The 26,391-nt window shown below is 40.2% G+C and overlaps 2 protein-coding genes across 13 annotated transcripts in view; both read left to right on the top strand.

Annotated features, from left to right (window-relative positions):
• MYO9B (myosin IXB) overlaps positions 1-18,149 on the top strand; it is a 45,793-nt gene extending 27,644 nt beyond the window's left edge. For 5 of the 12 annotated variants that reach the window (XM_035347970.1, XM_035347964.1, XM_035347967.1 and 2 more), the window contains 27 exons: positions 639-749; positions 1,937-1,976; positions 2,467-2,589; positions 3,061-3,141; positions 3,325-3,435; positions 4,000-4,122; positions 4,604-4,753; positions 4,868-5,034; positions 5,390-6,340; positions 6,877-6,943; positions 7,312-7,442; positions 8,111-8,268; positions 8,398-8,588; positions 9,000-9,098; positions 9,600-9,776; positions 10,265-10,306; positions 10,855-10,966; positions 11,394-11,464; positions 11,927-12,119; positions 12,410-12,538; positions 13,171-13,276; positions 14,008-14,139; positions 15,313-15,436; positions 15,918-15,965; positions 16,452-16,591; positions 16,970-17,097; positions 17,240-18,149. In XM_035347970.1, coding sequence (XP_035203861.1) covers positions 639-749; positions 1,937-1,976; positions 2,467-2,589; positions 3,061-3,141; positions 3,325-3,435; positions 4,000-4,122; positions 4,604-4,753; positions 4,868-5,034; positions 5,390-6,340; positions 6,877-6,943; positions 7,312-7,442; positions 8,111-8,268; positions 8,398-8,588; positions 9,000-9,098; positions 9,600-9,776; positions 10,265-10,306; positions 10,855-10,966; positions 11,394-11,464; positions 11,927-12,119; positions 12,410-12,538; positions 13,171-13,276; positions 14,008-14,139; positions 15,313-15,436; positions 15,918-15,965; positions 16,452-16,591; positions 16,970-17,097; positions 17,240-17,685 — 4,351 coding nt within the window. In that variant the 3' untranslated portion in view covers positions 17,686-18,149. Of the gene's footprint in view, positions 1-638; positions 750-1,936; positions 1,977-2,466; positions 2,590-3,060; positions 3,142-3,324; positions 3,436-3,999; positions 4,123-4,603; positions 4,754-4,867; positions 5,035-5,389; positions 6,341-6,876; positions 6,944-7,311; positions 7,443-8,110; positions 8,269-8,397; positions 8,589-8,999; positions 9,099-9,599; positions 9,777-10,264; positions 10,307-10,854; positions 10,967-11,393; positions 11,465-11,926; positions 12,120-12,409; positions 12,539-13,170; positions 13,277-14,007; positions 14,140-15,312; positions 15,437-15,917; positions 15,966-16,451; positions 16,592-16,969; positions 17,110-17,239 lie in introns of all 12 variants that reach the window. The other 7 variants (XM_035347974.1, XM_035347973.1, XM_035347971.1 and 4 more) reach the window with 3 other exon arrangements.
• A 551-nt stretch (positions 18,150-18,700) lies between these two features.
• On the top strand, positions 18,701-24,538 carry USE1 (unconventional SNARE in the ER 1). Its single transcript, XM_035348049.1, has 8 exons — positions 18,701-18,863; positions 19,102-19,151; positions 19,664-19,742; positions 20,242-20,394; positions 20,637-20,655; positions 21,527-21,557; positions 21,802-21,964; positions 22,457-24,538. Exons 1-8 carry the CDS (start codon positions 18,762-18,764, stop codon positions 22,637-22,639), a joined length of 780 nt encoding a protein of 259 aa, XP_035203940.1. The 5' UTR covers positions 18,701-18,761; the 3' UTR covers positions 22,640-24,538.
• The last annotated feature ends 1,853 nt before the right edge of the window (positions 24,539-26,391 follow it).

Genomic DNA, 26,391 nt, shown 5'->3' with positions numbered 1-26,391 from the left:
GTGCCAAGACTCAATGCTCCACAAGCATGGTGCATGCTTAAAATAATGGAATCAGCCACAAATTAGGAACCATCCCAGGCTTACTTTGAAAAGCTAAATGTGTAAATAAGTTTGAAGTGGATATTAAAAAAAAAAACACAAAACATTATAATTAAATTTCAAATATTCTGTAGTGGCTAGTTTCTAATTTGCTTTTCTCATGGGACTCTGCTTACGCAGCCTCATTTTAGTAGTCAAATATATACATAAATATTTAGTGCTTGTTTATAGAGGAGCCTATATTTGTCTACCTGAAAAGGCTTCTTAGCTTAGTAAAGAGGTCCTTTGCACATTAAGTACATTTGCTTAGATTCTCCTCTGTGTATTCAGAATTGATGTCCTAAGAATTTACATGAAAAGGTAGAATTAGGAAGTAACTTAGTATGTGACCCTGGTAACTGAATTTTAGGGCACTAACAAAGTAGAAAGTGCTGACTTGACATCATAATCATTCATGTTTAGGAAAAAAGTAGTCTGGGATTGACCTGCTGCTGTTCGGAGCACACTTGGTGATGGGATCTCTTGTTTTTTAACTCCTGTTTTCTCCTTCATGGCCATGTGTCTGTTTGCTATCTTTCTTTTGCTGTGAATCGTTTTAGAGACATGCATGAACAAATCATCGCAAGTATAAAAGGACTTCCATGGCAGGGAGATGATCCCTGTAAGCTGCTTCGGTCACTCAATCGACTTCAACACCGCTCCCACTTCATGTGAGTTCTGGTGCTCTAGGTGTTGCTTTGAAAGTGCAACCATAACCAAGCAGTTATTCCAGCCCATAAAATATATACTTGTCCCGAGCTCATCTTCTGTAAAAATAAAACAACAATTAAGAACAAAATATTTTCTTCTAAAAACATAAAGACTACAGAGTATGCTTTGTTGCTTCCTTTGCATAAACTGACAGTTAAGCCTGCTGACAGTTAGGTAGTACAAGTTTGCTGTGAAACTTCTGACAGTGAAACCTCTCAAATCTAATAGTTTCCTGAAATTCAGGATGTCAGTGCTATGCATGTTCCTGAGTTAAGGCTCTTTACCTGTGTGCAGCTATGCATGTGTAAGAAAATCAGTCTGTGGTCTCTTGTATAATAAGTAAATGTAAATGAGTTGGCTACTTTAAAATGGGGTTAAAGGAAGACCCGGGGAACTACAGGCCAGTCAGTCTCACCTCCGTGCCTGGCAAGATCATGGGGCAGATCCTCTTGAAAACTCTGCTAAGGCACATGTGAAATAAGGAGGTGATGGGTGACAGCCAACATTGCTTCACTAAGTGCAAATTGTGCCAGATAAATCTGGTGGCCTTCTATTATGGGGTTACAGCATTCGTGGGTAGGGGAGGAGCAACTGGCATTACCTACTGGGACTTGTGCAAAGCATTTGACACTGTCCCCCATGATATCCTTGTCTCTAAATTAGAAAGACATGGATTTGGTGGATGGGGCACTCAGTGGGCAAGGAATTGGCTGGATGGTTTCACTCAAAGAGTTGTGGTCTTTGAGCACAAAGAGTTGTGGTCTTTGAGCACAAAGAGTTGTGCTCATTGTCCAAGTGAACCTCAACAAGGCTAAGTGCATGATCCTGGCAATGCTAAGCACAAATATATATATATGTAAAACAAAGATCTGTGCAAAAGTACAGGTTTTAACGGCTTTAATTTCAGAGACTGTTCACTTTTGAAAGCTTCCAATACCTAAAGTTTTATTAAAAAACAATCTTGTTGCGAAGCAGTTTGCATTTCTTGCATTGATCATGTGTAACAGGCTCTGCATGAACACACCCTGATGTTGTGCTCATTTTCTTCTATCCTTCATCTTGCCTCATAAATTGCACCAATTTATGGCTTGCTGGAATAACCAAAATCATGTGCATTTTTTCATAATGATCTTTAATATTTTAACAGGAAAAGTAGAGGTATCAAACAAAAGCAGATCATTCCCAAGGTAAGGTGATTCCATAAACTGATTTCTCACTTGTTATTTTTTTACTGTGATTATTAATTTTGATTGACAGAGCTCACTTTAGAAAACTCTTTCATGCTTCATATCTTATCATTTATCCTTTAAAACTTCAGTTTTCACAGTCAGAAGGATACGTAAATATTCATTTTTATAAGAAGATTTGAACAGAAGAAAATTGTGAATTGTCATTAGTTTGATTAGACTAAAGATGTCATAAATACATAAAGCTATTTTTAATCAAGTCATAGAAGGCAAACTGTAATTATGTAGCTCAACTGATACTCTTGGGGCAATTAAGAAGTTTTAATCTTAAGATGTTTTGGTCTGAAATAGTCCTGAAAGTGTAACATGTACGTTGTATGTGGAGCTAGGCAGTTTCATTCAGCAGTGAGTTTTATCTTATTTTAATGCAGACAGAAGAATATTTCTACTTCAGTTAAGAGACTTAGACTTTATGATTATTTTTTTCTAGAACTTGTTGGATTCCAAATCTCTGAAGCTCATAGTAAGCATGACTCTACATGATCGAACTACAAAATCCCTCTTGCACTTGCACAAAAAGAAGAAGCCCCCTAGCATAAGTGCGCAGTTCCAGGTAGGTGGCTGATGAGGTGATACACACCTCTAGGTGCACTCTGACCTCATGAGAGCAGACTTTCCTGGCAGTCTAGGTTGATCTTGCTTGTAAAGCCAAGATGTTTTTTACTCTTAGGATTTGTTTGAAATAGTCTTTGTTACTTTAATAAAGTTAGACTGCAATTAAAGGTTATCTTTATGCCATGAAATGTGTTAGTTCTTTGTACAATGAGCCTCATATGCAGATCTAGTGCTTCCATAACAGAATAGGCATACTCCACTTCTTATTATCCTGGGAAAAGTAAAAACAAGTACAGGAATCCACCATGCAGTATGGAAGAACTTCCATATTGGATGAATTAGGATTTGTATAGCTATCAGACCTGAAATAACCTTTTTTTTTTTTTTTCTGAGGAAGGAGCTGTGTTGGCAAGCGTAAATCAAAATGCTGACATATAGAGGAAAAAAACTTTTGAATATTTTATTTCAGACTTCACTTAATAAATTACTGGAGACACTGGGGAAGGCTGAGCCGTTCTTCATCCGTTGTATCCGCTCCAATGCTGAGAAGGTAAGACTGCTCTAAGAATTGAGCTGATGTGAGTGCAGTGCACCTAAGTCTTCTAGCCCTGTAATATCTTTCTTTTGACTTGTTCACTGTCATTTTGTGTAAAGGTGAAAGGTAACCATTGTTTGCTGTCCCTGCTGAACAGAAGTAGGCAATTTTTAGCTGTTGATTTCCGTTCTTTTTCAGAAAGAGATGCTTTTTGATGAAAGCTTGGTGCTTCAACAGTTAAGGTACACTGGCATGCTTGAAACCGTGCGAATCAGAAGATCTGGCTACAGTGCCAAGTATACGTTCCAGGTATGTGAGGAACTGGAAGTGGATTATGCTTTCAGAAATATTGGCTGCTGTTGGAAAAACATGCATTGACTCAGTCTTTTGTGTCTATTCATGAGAAGCTTGGGGTGAACTGTAAAAATTCATTATAGTTTTGACAGAGCTACATGGTGACAAGTTGTAGTCTAAACTATTGTACGAGTCAGCTGCCAGTATGTTGTTCTACTGGTTTCATGGAGGAAAGTATTCCCAGTCCCGTGTTGCAAGTATAAGCAATCAGTGCTGCTCCTTGTCTCCACAGGTGAATTAGCTTTCTACAGAATACTTTGTGCTTGTAGCTTTATAGATCACGTATAGGTGATCTTTACCTTTATTTGGAGACCGCACGAAGCCTGCACTTTACAAGATTGGGGGGAAAAAAGCCTGCACTTTACAAGATTGGGGGAAAAAAAGCTCAATTTGGAATGATAATTATTTTCATATCCTTGTAGCTCAGGTGTCTTAGTTTAACTTTAGAAATCTAGTTGAAACTCTAAACTTGTGAATTGACTTCTAACTCTGATCTCTTACTGTCTCTGCGTTTCACAGGAATTCATAGATCAGTTTCAGGTGCTACTTCCCAAAAATGCCAGAGCCTCTAAGGAAGACATTTTTGCTTATTTGAATAAACTACAGCTGGATAAAAACTACTGTCAAATAGGGAAGACCAAGGTCTGTGAAACTTTCCATAATGAAATAAGAAACGCTCATGTACATTGTATTCACTGCAGTTCATTTACAAGTGTTCTTTTCTGTGGTTCATATTTAAATTCTGTATTCCTAACAGCTGTAAATGTTGACACAGATGTTAGTGGTTATTTATTGTCCTTGATTTTGATGCCAACCTGTCTTTCTACAATATAGCACAATTCTGTATTTTAAAGACATCGGTTTTAGGAAAAGATTGCTATTAGCATTTGTCAAATGGGGCGATGTTTTCATTTTAGAAGGGTTCTCTGATTTGAATACTGCAAGCACATGTTTATATTTTCAAGTCCTAACACTGAGATTTTTTTTTAAAAAAAAAAGACTTTTGCAAGTACTAATTGCTGTCAGCTGCTAAGGTTTGCTTCAGTAGTAAGTCATTCTATTTTTCTAGCTTGTGGAAATAAGCCTGAACTGTTTGTTGATGAGCTTTTCTTTAACGGAGCAGGTTTTTATGAAGGAGGCTGAACGGCAGATACTACAGGAAACACTACACAAAGAAGTGATCAGGAAAATCATTCTTCTTCAGAGCTGGCTCAGGATGGTTTTAGAAAGGAGACGCTTTCTCCGAACACGGCAAGCAGCAATTGTTTTACAGGTATCTTTGAGAATTGCCGATCTCTTTTTCCTAAAAAGAAACAACCTCCCCACCCCAAATAATATTCCCCACCTCGGTGTGCTCCTTCTTCACTTCAGAAATATTCCTTTTTAGGCTTGCTGGCGTTCCCGCTGTGTTAGGAGGGCACTGCAGAGGAATAATGCTGCTGTTTATATTCAGTCAGTATGGCGAAGATATAGGGAGCAAAAATATTACCTTCAGCAGAAGAAGAGAATTTGTCTTGTGCAAGCCGTGGTGAGAGGGCATCTTCAGCGTAAGAGGTAAAGAAAGAGGAGCAGTGTGACATGAAAACATGTGTTTTAACCACTTAGTTACTTGACTACATCTCCAAGTTCAGTTGTGTGTGATACTTGACTTGGTACTGTCTAGTTGTTTCCCGTGTGATCCTGCAGTCAGGATCAAATGGCTAGTGGTATGTGAAAACCGGTTAAGCCCTTCATACATGAGAATTATTCAACTGAACTGCATTGATGCATGTGAGTGCTAATAACCAGTTACTGGGACCGTAAATATATTTGTACTTGGAGTCTGTATTGGTTTTTAGGCTCTGTTTAAACTGGTGGGTGTTTTTCTTGACCGCTGTGCATTAAACTACATGTATTTTCATCTTAACAGATTTCAGAAAATGGCTATAGAAAAGCAAAAAGCTGAAGAAGAACAGAGAAAGATGCATGAAGCTCAAGACAGAGAGAATGATACGAGCAAGGATGAGGGCAGTGAACCAGCAACAGATCAATTGCCTGTGAAACATGAGTCAGAGCCAGATGAAGCTGTTGGGGGCAAAGATGAAGCTCCAAATGAGCAAGCTGAAAACCGAAGCTCATCTGAAAAAGCCACGTTACTTCAGAAGAACATGATAGAGGGCTCTGAGAAAGTAACAAACAGCCGGGAGAAACGTGAATTCCGCCGGCAGAGGGGGCTGGAACATAATGAGTTACAAAATAAGCATGTCCTGTTTTCCTTCGACGGAGCAGCTTTAACGTGCCATGGGGAACAAACCTCTCCTGAAGAGGCCCTGGAAACTGTTCCAGAGCCTAAAATATCCACGGAACAAGATGCTGTCCTTCAAGGAAGTAGTGTGGAAGAAAAGAGTCCAAATGAAGAAAAAGCTGCTTCGGACACACCACAGTCAAGAGAGATAAAAGAAAGTAGTTCTATTCCTGAGCAACCGCCTGCATCAGAAGTAGAAAGAGTAGATAAGACAGTTGATAGACTGGAAGCACAGGGGAACCAAAATAACCTGTTAAAAGGCAGCCAAAGCTGTCCTGAAAGGCCAACAAATCTTGCACTGAATCTTGAAAACACACTTTCTGCTACTGGGAGCTTTCAAACTTCACCTGAAGGTTGGGCAGATAAAAACAAACGTCTTGCTCAGAAGGCAACCAAAGATCTGGATAGTCCTACTTCTTCCAATATCCAGAGATATGTGGATGACCCGGGGAAACTGAAGTACAAGAGAGAAAAGTGGAAAGGAAAGAGACAGTCTGATGCTGGTCAGAATGACATGCTGAGCCAGTCTTTGGATGGAAGAACACGTGCAGATCAGTCTCCTCAGGATCCGTTGGCGTAAGGACAGCTTCCAAATTATTTTGACTTTTTCAGAAAACAGCTATCTGTAATATTTCAGAATAGATGGAGAACTCCTGATGATCCAGGATATCTGGCTATGTTATGGGAGAAAACAGAGCAATGAACATGTGCTGCTTCGTCTTGCCTTAAAGTCCGCAGTTCTGTAGTTGAGTCTGTGTGGGTGGAATGTTTTCAGAAGCTAACACAAGATACAAAAGCCTGCCTTGACAAATTGAGATAGAGTCGCAGCTTCAGTTGAATTAGTATCTGGAGTTTATTTGTATGTCTATGTTGTCCGCTAGGAACAAGGTTTTAGGGACCTGCAGTTTGCAAGCATGACCATTCTGTTATGACAGGAAATCTGACATACCCTTTTTCTTTATTTTTGCATTTAAAAGTGAGTTGCAAGCCTTTATAAGGATTCTCTCTCAGATGTAACATTGTTGTAGGGGTTATTTAAAATCTGGTAAGAACTAACAGGGTACAGGCTTCAATAAAACACATGTTCTAAAGCTAATCTTGTAACATTGCAGAAAGAAGGGGACTTCATCTTCATTAAATGATCTCTCGACATTGGCCCAGTCTGTTGCTATGAATCAGGTACTGTTGCCATTGTGAACACTTATGTTTAATTATCCTCATTTATGAAGTTTAAAGATCTGTGAATAGTTGACTGTAGTGTGTTCTGTATGCCTCAATTCCTTTCAAGTTGATTTTTAGCTTGATATCTATGTAAAAGAATCTCACTAGCAAATAGACAATTTAAAAAACTTAATTTTTAACAAGTAGACTCTTAAAGCATAAAATATGGTTGGACCTTGTTTTAGTAAGCTAATATCTATTAATTAAAGTGTTTTATTTTGCAGAGGCAAACTTTTTTTTTTACCATTCTATTTTTTAAAAATAACTTAAAGAATCTCTTTCAATAATTTTGTAGTTTTTAGACTTTCTTCTTCTCTCTACTGTAGCAATCACCAGATACGATAGAAGAAGAAAAAGTCAACAAGAAATCTCCTTTGCAAAAGAAGCCCAGTGACCTCTTACCTACGACGGATTCAGCTGTTTCCATGCAGCCAGCAAGTCAGCAAATAGATGCTAAGTATGTACTCTGTGTGTGACTATGGGCTGTCCTTAAGAAAATGAAAAAAGGAGGCTTTCCCCCGGTACTTGAATTGTGCATCACAAGAGCTTGCCTGTGGAGAGATGTGTTCACATCAGCTACACGAGTGGCTGTGTTGCTGGTTGACTTGATCTTCATGTTGATATAAGTGTGATATCTGACACTGTTGAGGAACACATTCTCTGCTTCTTGCATAACACTTGTCTTTGAACCAGTTCTTTTTAACTTAAGCAATGTACAGACTCAGATCAAAGGTCCAGGTAGTGTACTGTTATCTCAACTTAGGAATAAGACACCAGGAAAAAACTTAAGAACACAGTGAACACATTTGCTGTTTCCTTGGCCTAATCTCCTAGCTTCTTGCATTCTGCAACTCAGGGACTTCCTTGAGACAGACATGGAGTCTTGGATTTATTGTGTCTACGTATGCTGAAAGTAGTGTTCTAGTAAACATCATAATGCCCAGATGTGCTTTCAGACTGTCTTTTCTACTGCTTAGTTTTTCTGAAGGTCGGCCTTAGAGTAAATATCCACAAGAGAAGTTATTTCTATCCTGAACATTACCTGTTGTGTTAAATGAGCCTTTTCTTGTAGCAGAGCTAGCTTCCATTTTGGATGTGACAAAGTTGCATTTGCTTTATGTTCAGGTCTGCTTTCAAAAGTCCATTGCGTAGACTTTTGGGGAAAAAGCCAGACAAGAAAATTCCAAAGGAGTATCCTGATGTGATTGATGAAGGTGATGGACTCTCTCTTACATCTTGTATCCTGTTTCCAGAAACAGGAGGATCACAGAAAGTTTCGGAAGGTGATTTTCTTTGACTTTATCTCTATCTTGCTAATATCTTTTCTCTACTGTTTTGCATGGGTATTGAGGAAACAAGTACCGTAGAAATCAATTCTCTTGCTTTAGTATACAAATTAATTTCTTTCTCAGCTTCTTCTGGACAGCCGAGTCGTCTCCAGGCAGGGGAGCGCCATGTGAAGGAGAGCAGTAAAACAAAGAAGAACCGTACTATCAAGATCAGCAAGATCTCAAGTGTGTCTCAGAATTGGCGAGCTTCCATGGTCCGTGAGATTGCAAACGCCAATGAACTGAAACATCTTGATGAGTTCCTTCTAAACAAGGTAAAATGCACTCAAATGTGATAAAATTCAGGTCTGCGCTCGTCGTTTGTGTGGAATTTTAAAAACTACTTTTCAAGGTGCAAGGTTCTGTTATGATTTAAAGCAAAGGGAATTGATTTGGTAGCTTGACTGAATTGACTCTTATTATTCTTTCCTTTGAACTTTTTGCATTTATTATATTACAGTAAATTCAGGTGATGTTTGTTAGTCCTTTGTTTGCAAACTTCCTTGTAAGGAAGTAGACAGTTCTTCAGAGCCTAACTACTATTTTTGTGTCATCGCAGTGCATTAGGAAATGATGCTTTAGATAATTTGAATGGTCATAAATGATTCAGCCTGGTAACTGAAAATTAATGCTGTTTTGTTCTTGTTTTAATGAAACTTGATGCAGGTGTATTTGTATTATTTTAGATCAATGATTTGCGCTCCCAGAAGTCTGGTGTTGAATGTTTGTTTTTTGAAGCCACAGAGAAATTTAGAGGAAATATCAAGACCATGTACTCTGCTCCTGTAAGTAGTGAATCTCAGTAAAGTGAAAAATCGATAGCTAATAAATTAATCGAGGGTACTGTTTAAATGTTTTACCTACAGCTCTGTAAGAAAGCAATTCTTAGCACAGAATTCAAAGCTGAATGTTAAACTTGAAAAAGAATATGACAGTTCTGATGTAGTCTTAAGCAGACGGTTTAGTTTCCCTTTTGTTCATTCAGATGTGACTTATTTTTAGAATGCCTGGGTTTTGCTGTCCTCAGCCTCTTCGTATTGCTGTATTTAATCACCAAAGAGAGTTGCCAACTCCTTTTCCAATATTCTTCCAACTCAGCCTTGTCTCAGCCAAGTAGCGCCCTTCTACAGTGTAGTAGGGAAGTATGCTAATTTGTTTCTGTGATGGGCTTTTATACTTTAATCATGAGCAAACTTTCTCACCTCTGAATCTGAACACTTAAAAATCGGTAACTGTATCAACAGTATCCATAAAGACTCTTCTGAGTAATACTCTTTCTTCTCTAGAATGGGCAAATCCATGTTGGCTACAAGGATCTGGTGGAAAATTACCAGCTTCTAGTTACAAATCTGGCCAAAAAAAGGGAAGAGAAAGAAGTCAAGCTGGTTTTGAATCTTTTCCAATCCCTTCTGGATGAATTCATCAGAGGATATACAAAAAAAGAGGAATCTGAACAGCCCAAGGTATAAAACCCACTCTGCAACTGACTTGTGGGATGATTAAACAATGTTACTCTCCTTGGGTAAGGAACCTGTGTTACCTCAGAAAGCTTTTTGGTGACATCATCCTTCATCATTTGGGAAATGTTTTCCATAAACAAATCATATGCATTAAAAATTTTGAATGCTGATACGTTATTATGGAGAGGTTCATTATTTAACTTGTCCTTAATATTTTCAAAATCTTAAAATGTTTTTGCATTTTATTTGGTGAAAACTTAAGTGTTCTCTGAAAGCTTTGGAGGTGAAATTGCCTTGTCATCAGGCTATGAGCTCAACTGACTTTTTAGAAAGTTCACAGTCAGCGTGAGCTCAGGCAAGCCTCATACAAGTCGAAGCTGCAGTGGCTAATGTCTGGAGGTGGAGTAGAGTCTGGTAAACTGAATAGGGGAAAAAAGGGAATGATATTTCTGGATTTCAAAGGCTAACATCAGTTCTGTACTTTACTGCAGCAAACCAAAGCCCAGAAGAAGAAACGAAAACAAGATCGTTCAGTAAGTGCTTTTCTTTTTTGATGTTCTGAGTTCTCAGCTGTACTGAAAGAACACAGAGGAAACACTCTTGAAAGAGCTTGATATTTGTACTGAAGATTTACACTTTGCAGTATAAATCGCTTACCTCTTATATGAAAGGATGACACAATATAAAACTCTTAAAATTCTAAGTGTTTCCAAAAATCAAAGATCTTGCTTATGCAGGGATAGGTGGTACTCTAGCATCTTGGTTGTCCATAGCATCTTTCTCAGTCATGGAACTATTTAAGGCTATCCAACTGCTAAAATATTAATAACAAACTATAGCTAAAGTATTGTGCTGGTGAACTTTAACAGTTATGAAATGACCCAGCAATCCCAACTTCCTTAGGATAGGGTGAAATTTGGTTTCAAGGTCAAAGCCATCAGCTGTAATTTCAAAAAGAGAAAAGTAGAAAGTCTAAGATGTGGTACGCAGGTTTTTTTTCTTTTTTTTTTTTTTTAAAAAAAAAAAGGTGGGGGGAGGAAGCAGGGGTGAAGACCATTAGTTTCTCCCTATCTCCCACCAGATTGAAGAACATAATGGCCACGTATTCACAAACTACCAAGTGAGCATTCGGCAGTCATGTGAGCACTGCTCATCCTACATCTGGCCCATGGAAAAGGCCTGTCTCTGCAGTGGTAAGTGAAAAAAACGTATTCTTACCACTTACTTTGCAAAATCACCAGTCTCAAGTTGCACCAGGGGAGGTTTAGACTGAAAAAAATTTCTCTGAAAAATTTTTTCAGAGAGGGTGGTCAAACAGGCGGCCCCGAGAAGTGGTGGAGTCCCTGTCTGCAGAGGCATATAGGAGAGGTGTGGGCATGGGACTAAGGGACATCGTTTAGTTATTGGACCCAGTAGGTTGGGTTGATGGTTGGACTTGATGATTCTGAAGGTTTTTTCCAATTGAAATGATTCCATGAAAATAGTTTCCTTATAACTTTGGTCAGTACAGGTTGAGTCCTACTGAGCAGCATGTGCAGGTTATATAATAAGAGAATAAGATGAGGTACTTAGCATTATAACACAACTTGGAATGTTTGTAACAATTGTTACTCTCTGCAGTTTGCAAGTTGATTTGTCACAAGAAGTGCATGTCCAAAATCCAGAGCAGCTGTACATCCTGTGGAAAAAAGGTAAAAACTATAGATCTGGAGTGCCATACTATGATACCACAGGTGATGCATGCAAAATACTGTCTTTTTTGTTCAGCAAATAAAAAGCAGATGTCCAGAAACTGAATAAACTTTTCTTAAATGGTTAAGTTCCTTTCTATGTTTGCATATAGTCAAAGCCAGGCCCAGGAGTTGTAAAAACGGAACACTCTTCTTAAAAAGTGATAATTGAGCGAATTCCTGAACAACTCCTTTAGAGTGTGTGTGCTGCGTTAGACAAACTGTTTAAAAAAAGTGTACCATACGAGTTTCTTTGCTTGCCTTTGATCCTAAGGTATATTTCCTTACTAAAGCTCATAGAAAGCTAGAATAAAGCATTCAGCTTTTTTTTTTTCTGGACACATATGTTAATTGTAACGTGAAATAATAGTTTTCTAGCTTTGGGAACAGGCATTCACAGAGCTCGATCTGCATCAATTCCAGAATGAACAGGATACAGAACCACGTCACTTTGGAGTATGTGTGAGTTCCCTGACCAGTGAGAGAAATTCAGTCCCCGTTGTCATGGAGAAGTTGCTGGAGTATGTGGAGATGCATGGCCTCTACACAGAAGGCATTTACAGGAAATCAGGATCAGCAAATCGTATGAAGGAGCTGAAGCAGTTGTTGCAAGCAGGTCTGGCAATGTTGTCCACACTTGACTTCCTTGCATGCCAGTTTTCCCTTCAATTCTTTTCTATTCTGATAGCATCTGCCACTTGTTAGTGTTTTAAAAACAGCTTTTTGGTGGGCATGTTTTCTTTTTTTTTTTCTGTATTCTTTTTTTTCTGGCTGGCAAAAGCTACTCTGTAACATGTGCCTATCAGCAGATTTTTTTTTTTCTTTTCTCCTTCTGAGTTACTACTCAGTTGCCCATTGTATGCATCAAAGAAATGAACTACATTAAATGAAGACATTTCATTTCAGATCCAAACTCGGTGAAACTGGAGAATTACCCTATTCACACTATTACGGGCATCCTTAAGCAATGGCTTCGGGAATTACCAGATCCACTAATGACCTCGGCACAGTACAATGATTTTCTTCGTGCTGTAGGTAGGTTATAGAAATGCCTGAAGCAATGTTTTTTTTTATTATCTTTTTTTTTTACGTGGTAAAATAATCTCTAAGATGCTCTTGTTAGCTAAACAGCTTTCTTCCAGTTGATTTACAGCAATGATTTTAAACATTTTATGTAAAAATAAAAAAAAAGGGGGGGGTGGAGGATTTTTCAGGGCATTTGTCCTCTAGCTTACATGTCCTTGCTTCAGAACTCCTTTTTTTTTGTAGCTGAATGTCACTATACAATCTCTAATTTGAAAAGACAGCAAGATTCTTAGCTTTTTTTTTTATCCTTGATTCTCCTTGATGTTCTGGCCTAGATCTAGATAGATCTCCCTTAGATTCATTTACCTTCAGTGGCAGTAGGGCATCTTAAATATTGTTGTAGATCATGGTCCATCATCTCATGATTGCTAATGATAACAGCATCTGAAAAAAATAGGTAAATTGCAGTGCCATTAGGGCTACTTTAACATCCAGGTACACCAATTAGTAAGTGAAATGGCGTCTAAGAAATTAAACTCTTATCTATTGCAGAATGCTTGAGGCAGTGTCAGAAGGTGCTTGGCTCCTTTCCACTAGTGTTGCACAGCAATTACAATCTTGTGCTTTCTCCCCTTGTGCAGAACTACCAGAAAAACAGGAGCAACTCTGTGCCATTTACAGTGTCCTCGAACAGCTTCCACAAGCAAATCACGACACTTTGGAACGACTCATCTTCCACCTAGTCAAGTAATGAGTTTAATTATTTCAGTTGGAGAAAAACTCCATGTGACTCATTTGAGTTCATAAAAGCCTTCTAAAAGCCTAAAACCCTTGAGTGTGTCAGTGTAGGGGTTGTACTGCTGGCTTAGAAATGAAAGAATTGAAGTTGGTAGTTTGCTTAAAAACAGACGCATGCTTACTTCTACCACCCAGTGTATTTTTCTCAACTTCAGTAAGATTTGATACAACTTTGAAGATAGGGTGTATCCGAGAGATTTCAGTTTTTCTAAACACAGGAATTCGTGGGGTATAATGTAGTAAATATTGGTAAATTAGTAAACTGTGGATGATGATATGTGTGGTAGGGACTGCATAAGGCTTATAAATGCTTGCATATATGCTAGTGTTGGAAGCAATGATACTGATAAAGGGGCTGCTTTCATCTGAGGAACTTGAAGTTTGTGATTCCCCCCTGAACACAGGGAAACTTGTTTTTTAAAGAGGAAGCACTGAATCACCAGCCAGTTTTTACTGCTAAGCTTAACCTTAGTGGCTTTCTGTTCCTTTTTGTTATGCACAGAACCTTCTCTACTTAGTAGGTGTGAAATCAATTTTAAAACACTTACTTGTACTGTTGTACATACTCAGTAACCAAGGGGCCTTTTTATATCTTTATTAGGGAACTCTGGTAAAGTTTGACCAGATGGCTGATATTCTAGCAAGGTTTGCTTATTTTTTTTCTAAACATTGAATTTCAGAGTGGCTTTGATAGAAGATGTCAACCGTATGTCACCCAATGCCTTGGCCATTGTTTTTGCTCCGTGCCTCTTGCGTTGTCCTGATACCTCAGACCCTTTAACCAGCATGAAGGATGTTTCAAAAACAACCATGTAAGTTTTAACAGTCTGCTACAAATAGTCCTTCAAAATATCATGAAAGGCTAGTACTGTCACCTGAGTTTGTTACAACCTTATTCATATCAAGATGAAAAATTGAGGATTATAAGGATTATAATCCTCAATTATAATTGAGGATTATACTGGCTCTGCTAGTGCTGACAATTTATGTCTTTGTCTGAGTCCTTCCAACTGTCCCGAATTTACAAAGCATAAAATAGGATGTTTGTTTACATTGCTATGTTCAGGATTAGTTATTTGCCTAATGTTATGGAAGAGACAAAACTTCAGAGTAGCGTAACTCTTCTAACTGACAAAAATGTGAGAAACTGTGGTTTAGTCTTAAGGTTCATAATCTGTGTTTATATCAGATACTCATGTTAGAAAATGTTCCAACTAATTTTTTCCAGGCCTTTTAAATTCACTGATGTATAAGCCTTATAAATTAGGTTTGTATTTTATATCAACATAATGTTTTATCAGGGACTGTATGCTAAGCATATACATCTTGCTGAGAGTCCCTGCTGTTTGTTATGACTTGTATAAACTGACTCCTGCATACTTGGAAACCCCCTTCTGAGTAGTTGTTTGGATACCCCCTTCTGAGTTTTCATTGAACTGAAGAAGGTTCTGGCCTTGATCCTTCTTGTTCTCTTCACCCTCTAGCAGCTCTGGTGCTCTTAAGACCCTCACTGCATATCTGGCCTCCAATGAAAACAGTTTGGAAAATGACAGCTTATTGTAATTTACCTACAGGGGGTATAGAGGTGAAAAAAGGCAGATGCAGGATTATTTTGTATCTTACAATCTGTACCAGCACAGGGAAATCATGCAGAGAAAACAGAAGCAGTTAGCAGCCATGGTAATGTCTGTACACTTGTAACTGCTGTGTGGAGTCAACATGAGAGATTCTGATTATTCCAGGAAGAGCATGTGCTGTTACCAGCAACACTCTGTGTCCTGTTTTGCTTGCTGTGGTGGGTGGACTGTTCATCCTGATGTCATGCAGTGCTCCCCTTGTAAAGCAGCACTGGGAGAGTCTGACTGCAGACCATGTGTGTGTGAGAAACATCCCCAAGACAGGAGAGGCATCTCATCCCACCATGGTTGTCCCCAGAGCTTTTATAGCATGAGACTGCTCAATAAACTTTTTCCCCTTTTGTCCAGGTGTGTAGAGATGCTGATAAAGGAACAGATAAGGAAGTACAAGATAAAAATGGATGAAATAAATCAGCTGGAAGCAGCTGAAAGCATTGCTTTTCGACGACTCTCGTTGCTTCGGCAGAATACGGTAAGTTTTGAGATAAACCACAGAACCACACCATCCAGCAGAAAGCATCCCGCTAATTCTTTGGGAGGGGATGTGCTGCTTATTTTTCCTGTCCACCCTATTTGGTAAGTCAAAGATGAATTGTGAGGTGGGAAGAGATTTGGACTTGCCCAAACCTGTAGGTAGCTCCTAAATATACAGCTGTACTGGAGTCTGTTTGATAAATAAAGGGTGCAGGAGTGGGAGTCTGTTCTTATAGTGGTCTAAATCTATTTCCATATAATTCAATCAGTAGAATTAAGATTGCAGAGTCTGTAGCATGGCAAATGAGTTCCTTCACTCCAGAGATGGATGGTGGACAAAAATATGCTGCTTTCTATTAGGGCAAATACGCTTTTTTTGTTTTTATTGTACTGTTTCAAAAAAACAAACACCACCGCCACCACCTCCTGACTGATCTGAAGTCACATTTATAGTGAATTTGGTCTTTATCTCTCTCTAGCTCTGGCCTGTAAAACTTGGGTTTTCTTCCCCTTATGAGGGGATGCTGGTATGTACATTGCCTATGTTCAGAGTGCATGTTTTTTTTTTTCTCTTAATGGTACTATTGCATGACTAAACTTGCTACATGTGTTATAACTTGGATTTAAAAACTCTTGAACACTGGAGATTGCATGTGTTGGTGCAACTTTCTCCCCTGAATGCATGCAGTGCTGCTGACCTGTCCTGCCTTGGCTCTGGTATTTTATAGACATTCTGAATATAACTTGGATGTAATAATTTGGCTTATTATTAACTGCTAAAATTAAGGTTAGTTTGGCAAATCAAACTATTATGCTTCAAAAAAGGTAACACAAATAAATCAGGTGAATAGGAAAAAAACACTATTACCTTTTGAAACATTTGTATGAATAACTAACAGCTCTTCAATTCCATGAGCCTTTCATTTGTCCTACTCATTTGTCTTCCACCTTGGAACTAGCAGACAGTCAGGGCTTGGGTAGCTTCTTATGACCAACTCATAAAACTCTTGCAGAGTAAAAGCCCACAGGTCAAAGGAAATGACAGTAGCAACTCAGAACTGGACTCACTGAATGAAGAAGAGGAAGTTTCTGAAGTTGATAACCGAGAAAAAGAGATTCTCATTGATCGCCTACAGTCGATAAAAGAAGAAAAGTAAGTCACAGCTTTGAAAACCCTTCATCTCTGTAGGTCATGCCCTTTTGCAGTTGGAGTTAATAGAGACAGCAAAGCAGTATACTGTCTTCACAGAATCATTAAGGTTGGAATAGACCTCCAAGATCATCTGGTCCAACCATTCCCCTGCCATTGATATCACTCCCTAAAACCACGTCCCTAAATAATTGAGTTAATTATGTTCTACAGGCCTTTATGAAGGTGAAAAGGAAAATGTAAAGGACTAGACAAGACAATTATTATTTAATGACTCTACTCATGATGGTTTACCTCTGAAATATGTACTGCTTAAATTTTAAAACTTTTTAAAGTATCAGAGACGTTATTTCTAGAGTGCTATGGTCTCTTTTAATGTAGGGAAGATATAACTTATCGGTTACCTGAGCTTGATCAGCGAGGCTCTGATGAGGAAAATGTAGACTCTGAGACCTCGGCAAGCACAGAGAGCCTGCTAGAGGAGAGAACAGGACGGATGGATACCGAAGGTCAGTATTAAGGTAGTGTGTGCTTTTTTTTTATTCTACATATTTCACCACATACAGCCAGCCAGGTGACCAGATGTTATCTGGTCACAGCTGCTTATATCGAATTACATTTTTATGCTTTCGGTGTATTTTTTCTTTAAAGGAATTACACTTTCTGGATTACACTGCCGTGCTCAGAGCTCCAATATGCCTGCCAAAGACGTTTGCAAAGTGCCTTCTCTTTTGCAAACCTATTCAAGCTCTTCCTCTGAATCCCTGGCTTTAAGACGCAGATTATCTTTAACACTGTCCAAGATTAAAGTGCCCCGTCGAACTCCAGTGATGCCAATAGCAAATATAAAGCTTCCTCCTGGGATTTTCAAATGTACAGAATCTCAGGGAAGGATTTCAGCTAATGAAGAGTCTCAAACAGTGGTGAAACGAAGGGAGCAGCCAGCAAGGCGAACTGATAAAATCCACTCTGTATACATTGCACAAGGGTCTGCAGCGGCCCACGCTCAGGAACTTCTGGATGAATATGAACCAACAGCAAAAGTAAAACGGAGGTTTTCGGACCCTTACTCCCACATTCCGTGTACAGACGAATGAAATACTTAAGCTGTCTGGACTTTCAAAAGTTGACTGCAGCTTTGTTTTTAACCCTTTGGAGGCTGTGGACTTCTCATGTTCTTTAAGTGGCTGCTTGGGAGACAGCCTGGAAACATACAGTACCGTAAGGGTTAAGCAAGGTTGTTTAAAAGAAATATGCTTCATTTAAATTAAATCTCTGCAAGGAAGTAGACCACAAAACTTTTGAGTAAAATACATGGATTGAGTGTACAGGGGGGAAAAAAAAAGTCCCCTGATTCTGCTGCCGTGCCTTTTTCCATTTGCCTTACAATGGACTCTAATGGGACCAACAGTGACTTTGCGTCAATGTGTGTTGCCTTATTTTTTTTTTATGTTTTTATGACAACTTTGTGTGGTTTACAAAACGGTTAATGTTGTAATAGCCTTAACAGAGACCAAAATGTATAAAAATGTTTATTAATACATTGCACTTTTTAAAAATACGTGTTAGTTTATCAATGTTCTTTTGCCAGTACCTGCCTTGCTGAGTGAACAACTTCTTGGATAGGAAGCCACTGCTTTGAATTGCTTTTTGTCAGCACTTCAAATCATACTGGGAAAGCTCTCCACGCAGGGGAAGCACTAACTGCAAAACTGGTGTCACCATGAAGTATTTGGGTGCCCTTTGAGCCAAATGCACAGCCCAGCACAGACCTTGTGCTGTGCAGAGCTACCTCAACCCCTCACAATTCATATGTGTGTACTGAAATGCCTCAGGGCAAAGCGCAGCAATGCATAAAACGCTTTAAAGCTGAGCACTGCATGCACATTGCTGTGGAATTGGTCTGAAATCCCCGATGCTGGGTGCTGTTCCTCCAAGGAGAGTGAAAAGCACTGCTGCGGAGGCTGTGTCGATGCCACCCTACCGGTTCCTTGCAGCAGCGGCCGGTGTGGATGCGTGGGGGCGTGTTTAGGTTTAGGTTTGAGATTTTATTTTTAAACAGAAACGTCCAGAGCCCTTCCTCACTCGCCGCCCCTTCTCCCGCCCCGCCCTAAGATGGCGCCCGCCTTCCGGGGAGCGGGGCTGAGGCGCTTTCCGGTAGCCCCGGTCCGCCATGGCGGCGACGCGGCTGGAGCTGAACCTGATGCGGCTCTTGAGCCGCTGCGAGGCGCTGGCGGCGGAGCGGCGAGACCCCGAGGAGTGGCGGCTGGAGAAGGTGAGGCGCGGCCCGGCCGCTCAGGGGCAGCGCGCCGCGGGGCGAGGCCGGCCGGGAAACGCGGGCGGCCCGGGAGCCCCTCGCCCCTCAGCAGTACGGTTCGCCTCCTCGAAATAAAGTGAGGTAGCGGGTGTTTTGTAGTATTAAAACTCAAGGCTTCCTCTCAGGCATGCTGCAGTCTCTGCCAGGCAGCATGTATCTTATTAACGCTGACGATTAAAAACCTTTTTCTTCCCAGTATGTGGCTGCTCTTGAAGACATGCTCCGAGAGCTGAAGAAGCAGTCCAGGTGAGATGCACTTTGAAGACCTGAGTGTCCCACATTGCCAGCATTCTCTTACCTGTAAGCCAAATGTAGCCCCCAAGCACCAGGAATATGTACACATCCATGTGGAGATACCTGTCTGTTAAGGGGAAACCGTGTGTGTGCAGCAGGCACAACCCAGCACCACAAGGAGCTGTGCAGCTCTTTCATGGTTGCAGACACGTCCCTTCATAAAATCATAGAATGGCTCGGCTTGGAAGGTACCTCAAAGATCATCAGGTCTTGGCCTCACACGGTGCCCATGCACCTTTGGACATGCTGTGGCCTGAGCCATCAGCATCCACAGTGCCCTAGGAAAGGTGACTTGAAGGGGGTTGCAGGAGTGTTCCCAGCTTGAGGCTATTTCTTCAAAGAATCACGTACTGTTTTCTTTTATTTGGAAAGTTGTCTTTATTTGGAAAGTAACTAAGTGCTGAGGCTTACTGGTTTTCATAGTTTTTTTGTTTGTTTGTTTGTTTGTTTTTCAATTCCAATAGTAAGCCTGCCCCAGAACTGCTGAATGAATACTCCCGAAAAGTGGACTTTCTAAAGGGACTTTTAGAAGCTGAAAAATTGGTAAGATATCTTAGTTCAGCTTGAAAGGACTTTTAAAGTATTCTCCACCTATTTTTTCCTTGTTACCTTGTTTCTATGTTTCCTTTCATCTTATGTCTCAAAATAACACTTGTTTAAAATCTGATCAGGTAGTCCCTGATAAAATATGAATGTTCTCACCACTGTATTTTGTATTGTATGAATTCTGAAACTTCTTTCTTTTCAAAAAACATAGAATGCATCTTGCCAATACCTTCCCTACTCTTTGATTTGAAATCTAAGGGCAGGTACTGTCTGTTAGGCCTCATCCCTCTTGTACAGTGCCACGTGGGTCTGGAGAGCTATGAAATGCCAATGAGCTGATACTGTCAGTGCTGTTGTTCACATTGACTTCACTGTTTTATGTGAAGCAGCTGTGGAAGTACTTCCTCGTTATGTTGGTCGCATATCCAGGTGGCCTCGCACTGCAGGATGCAATGAGGTTTGTGAGTTTTTTTTCATTGCTTCTTCTTACTTACAGAGTTCATCAACTGAAAAGGCACTGGCAAATCAGTTCTTGGCCCCTGGACGTACACCTACCACAACCAAAGAGAGAACCCCAGCTACCAAAACAGTTCATCTGCAGACAAAAGCTCGTTGCACAGGCAAGATGAGGAGTGAGCTGCTTGGTACAGTATGTTTTGCTGCTGCTGCTTCTTTACTGTTTATAGATTCTCTTGTTGAGTTCAGCTGCCTTTGGTGGCTATGCCTCCAAACGCATAGCATGTCCACCATGTGTCCCAGGCTGGGTGGTGAGTCACCATATTTTTGTGGTTTGGACACAGGCACTGTGCTGCCCCTGCAGGTCTTGGAATACCGTACAAACATTTTCACTTGCCCACTGTAATCTGTTTTGTTTCTCTTTCTGCTTTCCAGGATCCCTTGGCTATCAGTGGTAAGTTTAATCTCTTGTTCTCTTTAACTTTAGTTGACTTGAGTCTTACAGGGAAAGAAAGAGGAAGATCAGGTATTTGATATTGGCCAAGGTGTACTTTGAAATTAGTGATTTGCTTCTTTTCAAGATAGAAGATGAGAGGAGGAAACAAACACAACACACAACCATCTACTAGGTGAAAGTGTAAGCACTCTTACAGTGAGGTAGAAGGGATTTGCAGGAACCTATTTTTCCAGAATTCATACTAAAACAGATGTTCTAATTGTAGCATTAGAAAGGACAGTTTATCACAGAATCACAGAATAGTCTAGGTTGGAAGAGACCTCGAAGATCACCGAGTCCAACCTCTGACCTGACACTAACAAGTCCTCCACTAAACCATATCCCTAAGCTAATTATGTTTACTGTTACCCCTGTTTTCTTCTGGTCTAAGTAAATCATGTGACCGTAGCAGCTCAGAGGTGTTGTTGAATTCCTCTGAAACATACAGCCATGTTTTTCATGTAGGGAACCGGTAGGAATTAATTTGTGGTTTCCATAGCTGCTGTTACAGTGGCTGGAACTAGGCCAATTTAATGTGTCCTGAAAGAGAACACCAAGAAAAAGAACACACGGGCTTAAACCATGCCCTCGGGGATATGATTCATCTGTGTTTTTTTTTTTTCTCTCAACCAAACGTGTGATCTTATGAGTTGTCTTTTCCCTGTGGAAAGCAGGTAGGCATTTGAAATCCATATTCCCTGGCATAGAGGGTCAAGTGGGATTAAATCCTTGAACATCTGAAAATCCCTTGCAGAGAACTTGTTTCTTCAGCCGATGATTGCATGGGATTTTATAGTATGCCAAAGCACAAATTTTACTTGTTTTCCAGATTCTGAGGAGTTGAACATACGGAAGCGGAAGTAAGTCAAAATCTCATATTTTGGTGCTCTGTGTTTTGGGAACTGCTTTGCCAATGACCTTCAAATCACAGACACACTGCCATTTGGGTGAAGTGCCTGTTGGTAGAAACCTAAACATAATGACCAGCTGATTTACGTGTTCTTGTTGTCTTGTCAGAGGTGTGGAGTCCGGGGAAACATTGGGAGGTCGATCAACCCACAAGAAAGTACAAATTCCGATCTGTTTTTCCTTGTGCCCTTGCAGAGGCCTTGCGTCTGACGAGAAGCAGTCAGCAGTTGAGCTGGATGCTGTGTTACAGCACCACCAGGACATGCAGGAGAAGCTAGCTGAAGAAATGCTAAGTTTGGCTCGCAGTCTCAAAAACAACACTCTGGCTGCGCAGAACGTGATAAAACAAGATAACCAGGTAGCGCGCCTTACAGTGCTAAACTCATTCTTGCAACCTAGAAGGTTAAACTGCAACTCTAGTAAAAACAATAGCCATAACTTGCTTCCAAATTAGATTAGAGTGGGGAGATTTGCAGGCAACGTCTGCATCTGTAGTGCAGCTGAACCTTTTCTGTGTTGTAAGAAACGGTGGTGAGAACTTTCAGATGGGAATGCCTGAAACTGAAAGGGTTCTGACTGCAGGAGCTGGTAAGCTTCCGTAAATGATAGCATTTTTGGAACTGCTGGTACTTGACTTTGAAAACCGGAACTCTTTAACGTAAATTAAATCCATTTGTTAAGGACCTTGTTTTTACAACTCAGTCACAGGTAGTGCAGTCATCCCCACATGATAAGAGTTCTCACCATTCAGGTTTGTCAGCAGCATTTTGTCTAAATCCTGGGCAGAGTTCGTGCATTTTATTGCCTGCGTATGTCATCTGATACACCATGTGTTCTCTTTGCCCCCCAGACACTATCCCATTCTCTGAGGATGGCAGACCAGAACTTTGAGAAGCTCAAGGATGAATCTGACCGCCTTGAACAGCATGCAAAGAAATCAGTCAACTGGCTGTTATGGATAATGTTAATTGTAGTTTGTTTTATATTCATCAGCATGATTCTCTTTATCAGAATTTTCCCAAAACTAAAATGATTTTTTAAAAACTTCCACAAGTGTAGTTAAAAGGCTCAACGGGTGTGATAACTGTCAGTAATCAATTTTTACCACCTGTCACATCCCGAAGGAGGCTGTCCAGGGCCTACCCTTGCATCTTTCTTGTGCAGTCAGTGGATTCGATGAAGCTACGGGGAGCGTTTTCTGTGTTTGGATACTTGGTTCCTTTTTCTGCTTGGTTAGTAGTGCCTACTGAGGAAAGAGCAGAGATAAAGATAGCAGTTTACACTGAGCTCTGAACATTTCTTAGCAGATAAATACAGTCCTCTCTTTTTAATGTGGTTGTGGCAAACGTTATGCCTCCTGTAAAAGGCATTTACTCAATAGGAATATCAATAATGCTTAGTTGAAGTCTTAATTTTTTTTTCTATTTTTTTTACAGCTTTACTGTACTGAACTAGGATCTTGCTGCCAACAGGATATTTAATCATGAGGTTGTGTACATATACAGCTGTAGGGTGTAGGAAAAGAACGCTGCTATTGAGTTGCTAGCCTGGCTTGGATTCAGAGAGTGTCGACAGGTAAAATTATTCTCAGGCTCACTTTCTTCCCAGATCAATGTTTGTTTTTGCAGTCGTCTTCAGTTTAGAAGAAGGGCTGAATTTGCATGCAGTTGCAATGTTTGCTCCCCTTTTTGTATGCACAAATGTTCTCGCTCAGTGGCAGTTATGTTGATGCTCTTGCATCCAGAAAACACTGTGACCCTGGCAGCAGAGAACAGTACACACAGTACTCTCCGTATGGTATAGGCCTCACCTGTACAAATATTTTTTCACTGTAAGAGGAAGGCAAGGGAAGCTGGTGTCTTCAAGACAGAAATAAAAAGAAGAAGAAAAAAAATCAGCCACTACCTTTTTAGACAAATTCTTCGGGTCAGGAGTTTTCTTGTCAATTGTAGTATTTCTAAGAGATTACTACAAGAAAATAAAGATTGAAATAAACTAGAGGAAGTATTTTGAAAACTTAATACTGGATAAAATTAGAGCCTGCGGTAAAGGTTTCCTGTAACAGTTTAAGAGCCATTTTCAGGAGCTTGTGATTAGCTAGTAGAAAACCTGGAGCATTAATCTCCAAAATGTTGGTGTGTTCATGTTTACAGTGCTTAATATCGAGAAAGAAAGAAGCAGCCCATGACTCCAAAATCTTCCTTTGCCATTTCGATTGCTGTCTGTAACCACTAGATGGGGTATTTTAGGCTTTTCTGTTTGGTCATCACAGCAGCCCCAGGCAAAAGGAAGGTGAGGGAAAAGCTCTGTATGTCCCAGCTGAGTTCTTATGAAAATTCAGCTCCTTCTTTGAATGTATCCCAGTATGGGGGACACACAGTTTCAGAACTGCTCTTTGTTCCTTTCAAAAACATTTTGTTAATGAAGACAATTAACAATTTTACAGAAAGTATTTTTGTTCATTTAGCAGCATGCTTCCAATTTATTATGCCAGATATTTATAATTACCAACTGAGTGATTATACAGCAAAGTACAGCCTTTTACTTTAGCTGCTCATCTATGTAATAATGCTGATTCCATTCCAGAAGCCTATTGCTTACCTTGAACTTAATAGACATTTATAGTTGTAACAATCCATTTATGGACATTTGTACTCTATAGTTCATGAAAAACTTCTGGGAAATGTTTGACTTTTCACTGTGCTTCGTTAGTGAATGCTGGGTCACCAAACTATTTTTGAATTCTAATTGTTTACTGCTTTGCCTGCAGGCATTTCAGTGCTGAGCTGTTCTTTTACAGCAGAGGTTGAATGCGCAACTGGAATTGTGTGTGCGAGATAGTGGAATGATACAGCATTAATCCTTCATCATTGTCTATAACATCTCCCCTTTAATACCTGAAATAAACTGTTTTGTTTTCCAGCTTGCAAAAGATGTGGTGCTTCATTGCAGACAAGTTTAAAGCTGAATTTTGCTACCAACCACGTAATTTTTTAGCGCCTCTAAATCAGGAGTTCATTTGGAAAGAGCTGAGCTGGAAGGGAATTACAGGTGGTAGCTTGCCCCCAGGAAACATCTAGCCCTCCAAGTCAGCAGCAATTCCTTTACAAAGAAGTCTGTTAGAAAATCAGTTCAGAAAGAGATGCGTTTAACTTCTGACCATTGACATTTCGTAGGTGTTTGTTATTTTGATGGATAAACTGCCCGAACGGAGACTGAATTCCGTAGCTACTGACACCTTTTGTGATATCTCGCGTGACCATTAGCGTAGTGCCTCCAGCACTGCGCTGAGCTGCTGGTTACCTCTGACCCAGTGGAAGAATGTTACCTTCTGCACTGGCAAACCAAACGGATTAATTGCCTCAGTGGCCAGCAATCTGCCTGCACACAATGACTGCTTTGTCAATTGGCAGTTGCAGCCTTTGCTTTTCTTAAGTCCATTTAGTAATTATAGTAATTCAAAAGCACTTTGAAGATCTGTGCCAGTAGTGTTTAGAACAAACAATCACTCATGGCTTTGTGACGTTTCGTAGATGGAGTGATAGTTTTTTATTTTTGACTAACGTATGGGTGGTGGTTGTACGATCTGTGACTTCAGACCTCAGCTCAGTTTCATCGCATGGGGCTCAGATGTGCTTCTCTTCACAGGATAATGTTATATATAGAAATGGCTTTCAGAGAGTTGCAAACATTGTGAAGTGAGAATTGCTTAACTTTCCCAAAAGCTTGGGAAATCCAAATGGAGAGATGTTTATCGGGCATAGGGCTGGGCCTGGGTTGGCTTCTTGGCAGACTAGCTACTTTCAGGCAGCAAGTGAAAAAATAATAATGTTTTAGAGACTTGGGTCATGTCAGGCTGGTGTCAGTGGTTCTGAGACTGGCAGCAACGGTAACTACGGGTCACTCCAAGCTTTTTTGGCAAACATTCCTGGTGACAGACTCTTAGGCATAATACATGGATTTGATAATTTGGAAGGATTTTCAGAGTAGATAAGTTGTCAGAAAGGATGCATGAATGCTAGGAGCAGAATGCTGTCGATAATGGTTCCTACGGCTGGGTAATCTCTAAGCTTGTTTTGCACATATGCTTCCTTTGCTTTATTTTACAAAGCTTCTGCGTATCAGACTTCGTAGGTTGTGAGCAGCTCTCTAAAACTGTCAGCTACTCTGCTAATGGGGTATTCAGTAAAAGAGGAGAGCATGGACAGGTGAAGGTTTGTCACTGCTCGCCGTGTGATGCTGGACCAGTCACTTCCATTCTTGTTCTCTCTGCTACGAACCTGAAATGAAACCTCAAAATCGAAGTCTGACGATTCATAGTTCCAAGCATGAAAAAAATCTCAACCATAATAACACAGCAGATAGGAGCAGAAAATAATAATCAGATCTCTCGGTCTACAGCAGAGTGCTGATGCCATTCCATAGTCCTACAGCCCAGTGCGGGACTGGCTGATAGTTCTTGTCCTGATCTGCCACATTGCTGAGGCTTGGTGCGCGCTCACCGTGTGTTCCCACTGAACAAGAGTGACATTAAAAACCGACGAAGCTAAATCAATACCACCTGTCACATGAGACCACTGTGACATTTCTGGCACGAGCGCTACCTCCTAATAGGAGATGGAAGTGGGAAGCAGCAGCAGCTAGTGAATAATGGATTAGATATGCTTGATTTGTAACATTTACAAAGAAAGGGTGTGTCTCCTAGCTACAGAACAAACTGGTTATCAAAACGGGAACTCGAAGTTCTGTGTCTAAAATGCAAAACGTTTTGATAAAGCAATGCGA

Source organism: Oxyura jamaicensis, chromosome 28 (genome assembly GCF_011077185.1).
Source record: "Oxyura jamaicensis isolate SHBP4307 breed ruddy duck chromosome 28, BPBGC_Ojam_1.0, whole genome shotgun sequence".
In the NCBI taxonomy this organism is placed as follows: domain Eukaryota; kingdom Metazoa; phylum Chordata; class Aves; order Anseriformes; family Anatidae; genus Oxyura; species Oxyura jamaicensis.
This window is presented reverse-complemented; position numbering and strand designations above follow the sequence as displayed.

Coding starts and splice junctions, on each gene's coding strand:
- USE1 (XM_035348049.1), top strand. CDS start 18,762: ATGGCGGCGACGCGGCTGGAGCTGAACCTGATGCGGCTCTTGAGCCGC. Junction 19,152..19,663: donor GAGCTGAAGAAGCAGTCCAG/GTGAGATGCACT, acceptor CAATTCCAATAG/TAAGCCTGCCCCAGAACTGC. Junction 21,965..22,456: donor TGATAAAACAAGATAACCAG/GTAGCGCGCCTT, acceptor TTTGCCCCCCAG/ACACTATCCCATTCTCTGAG.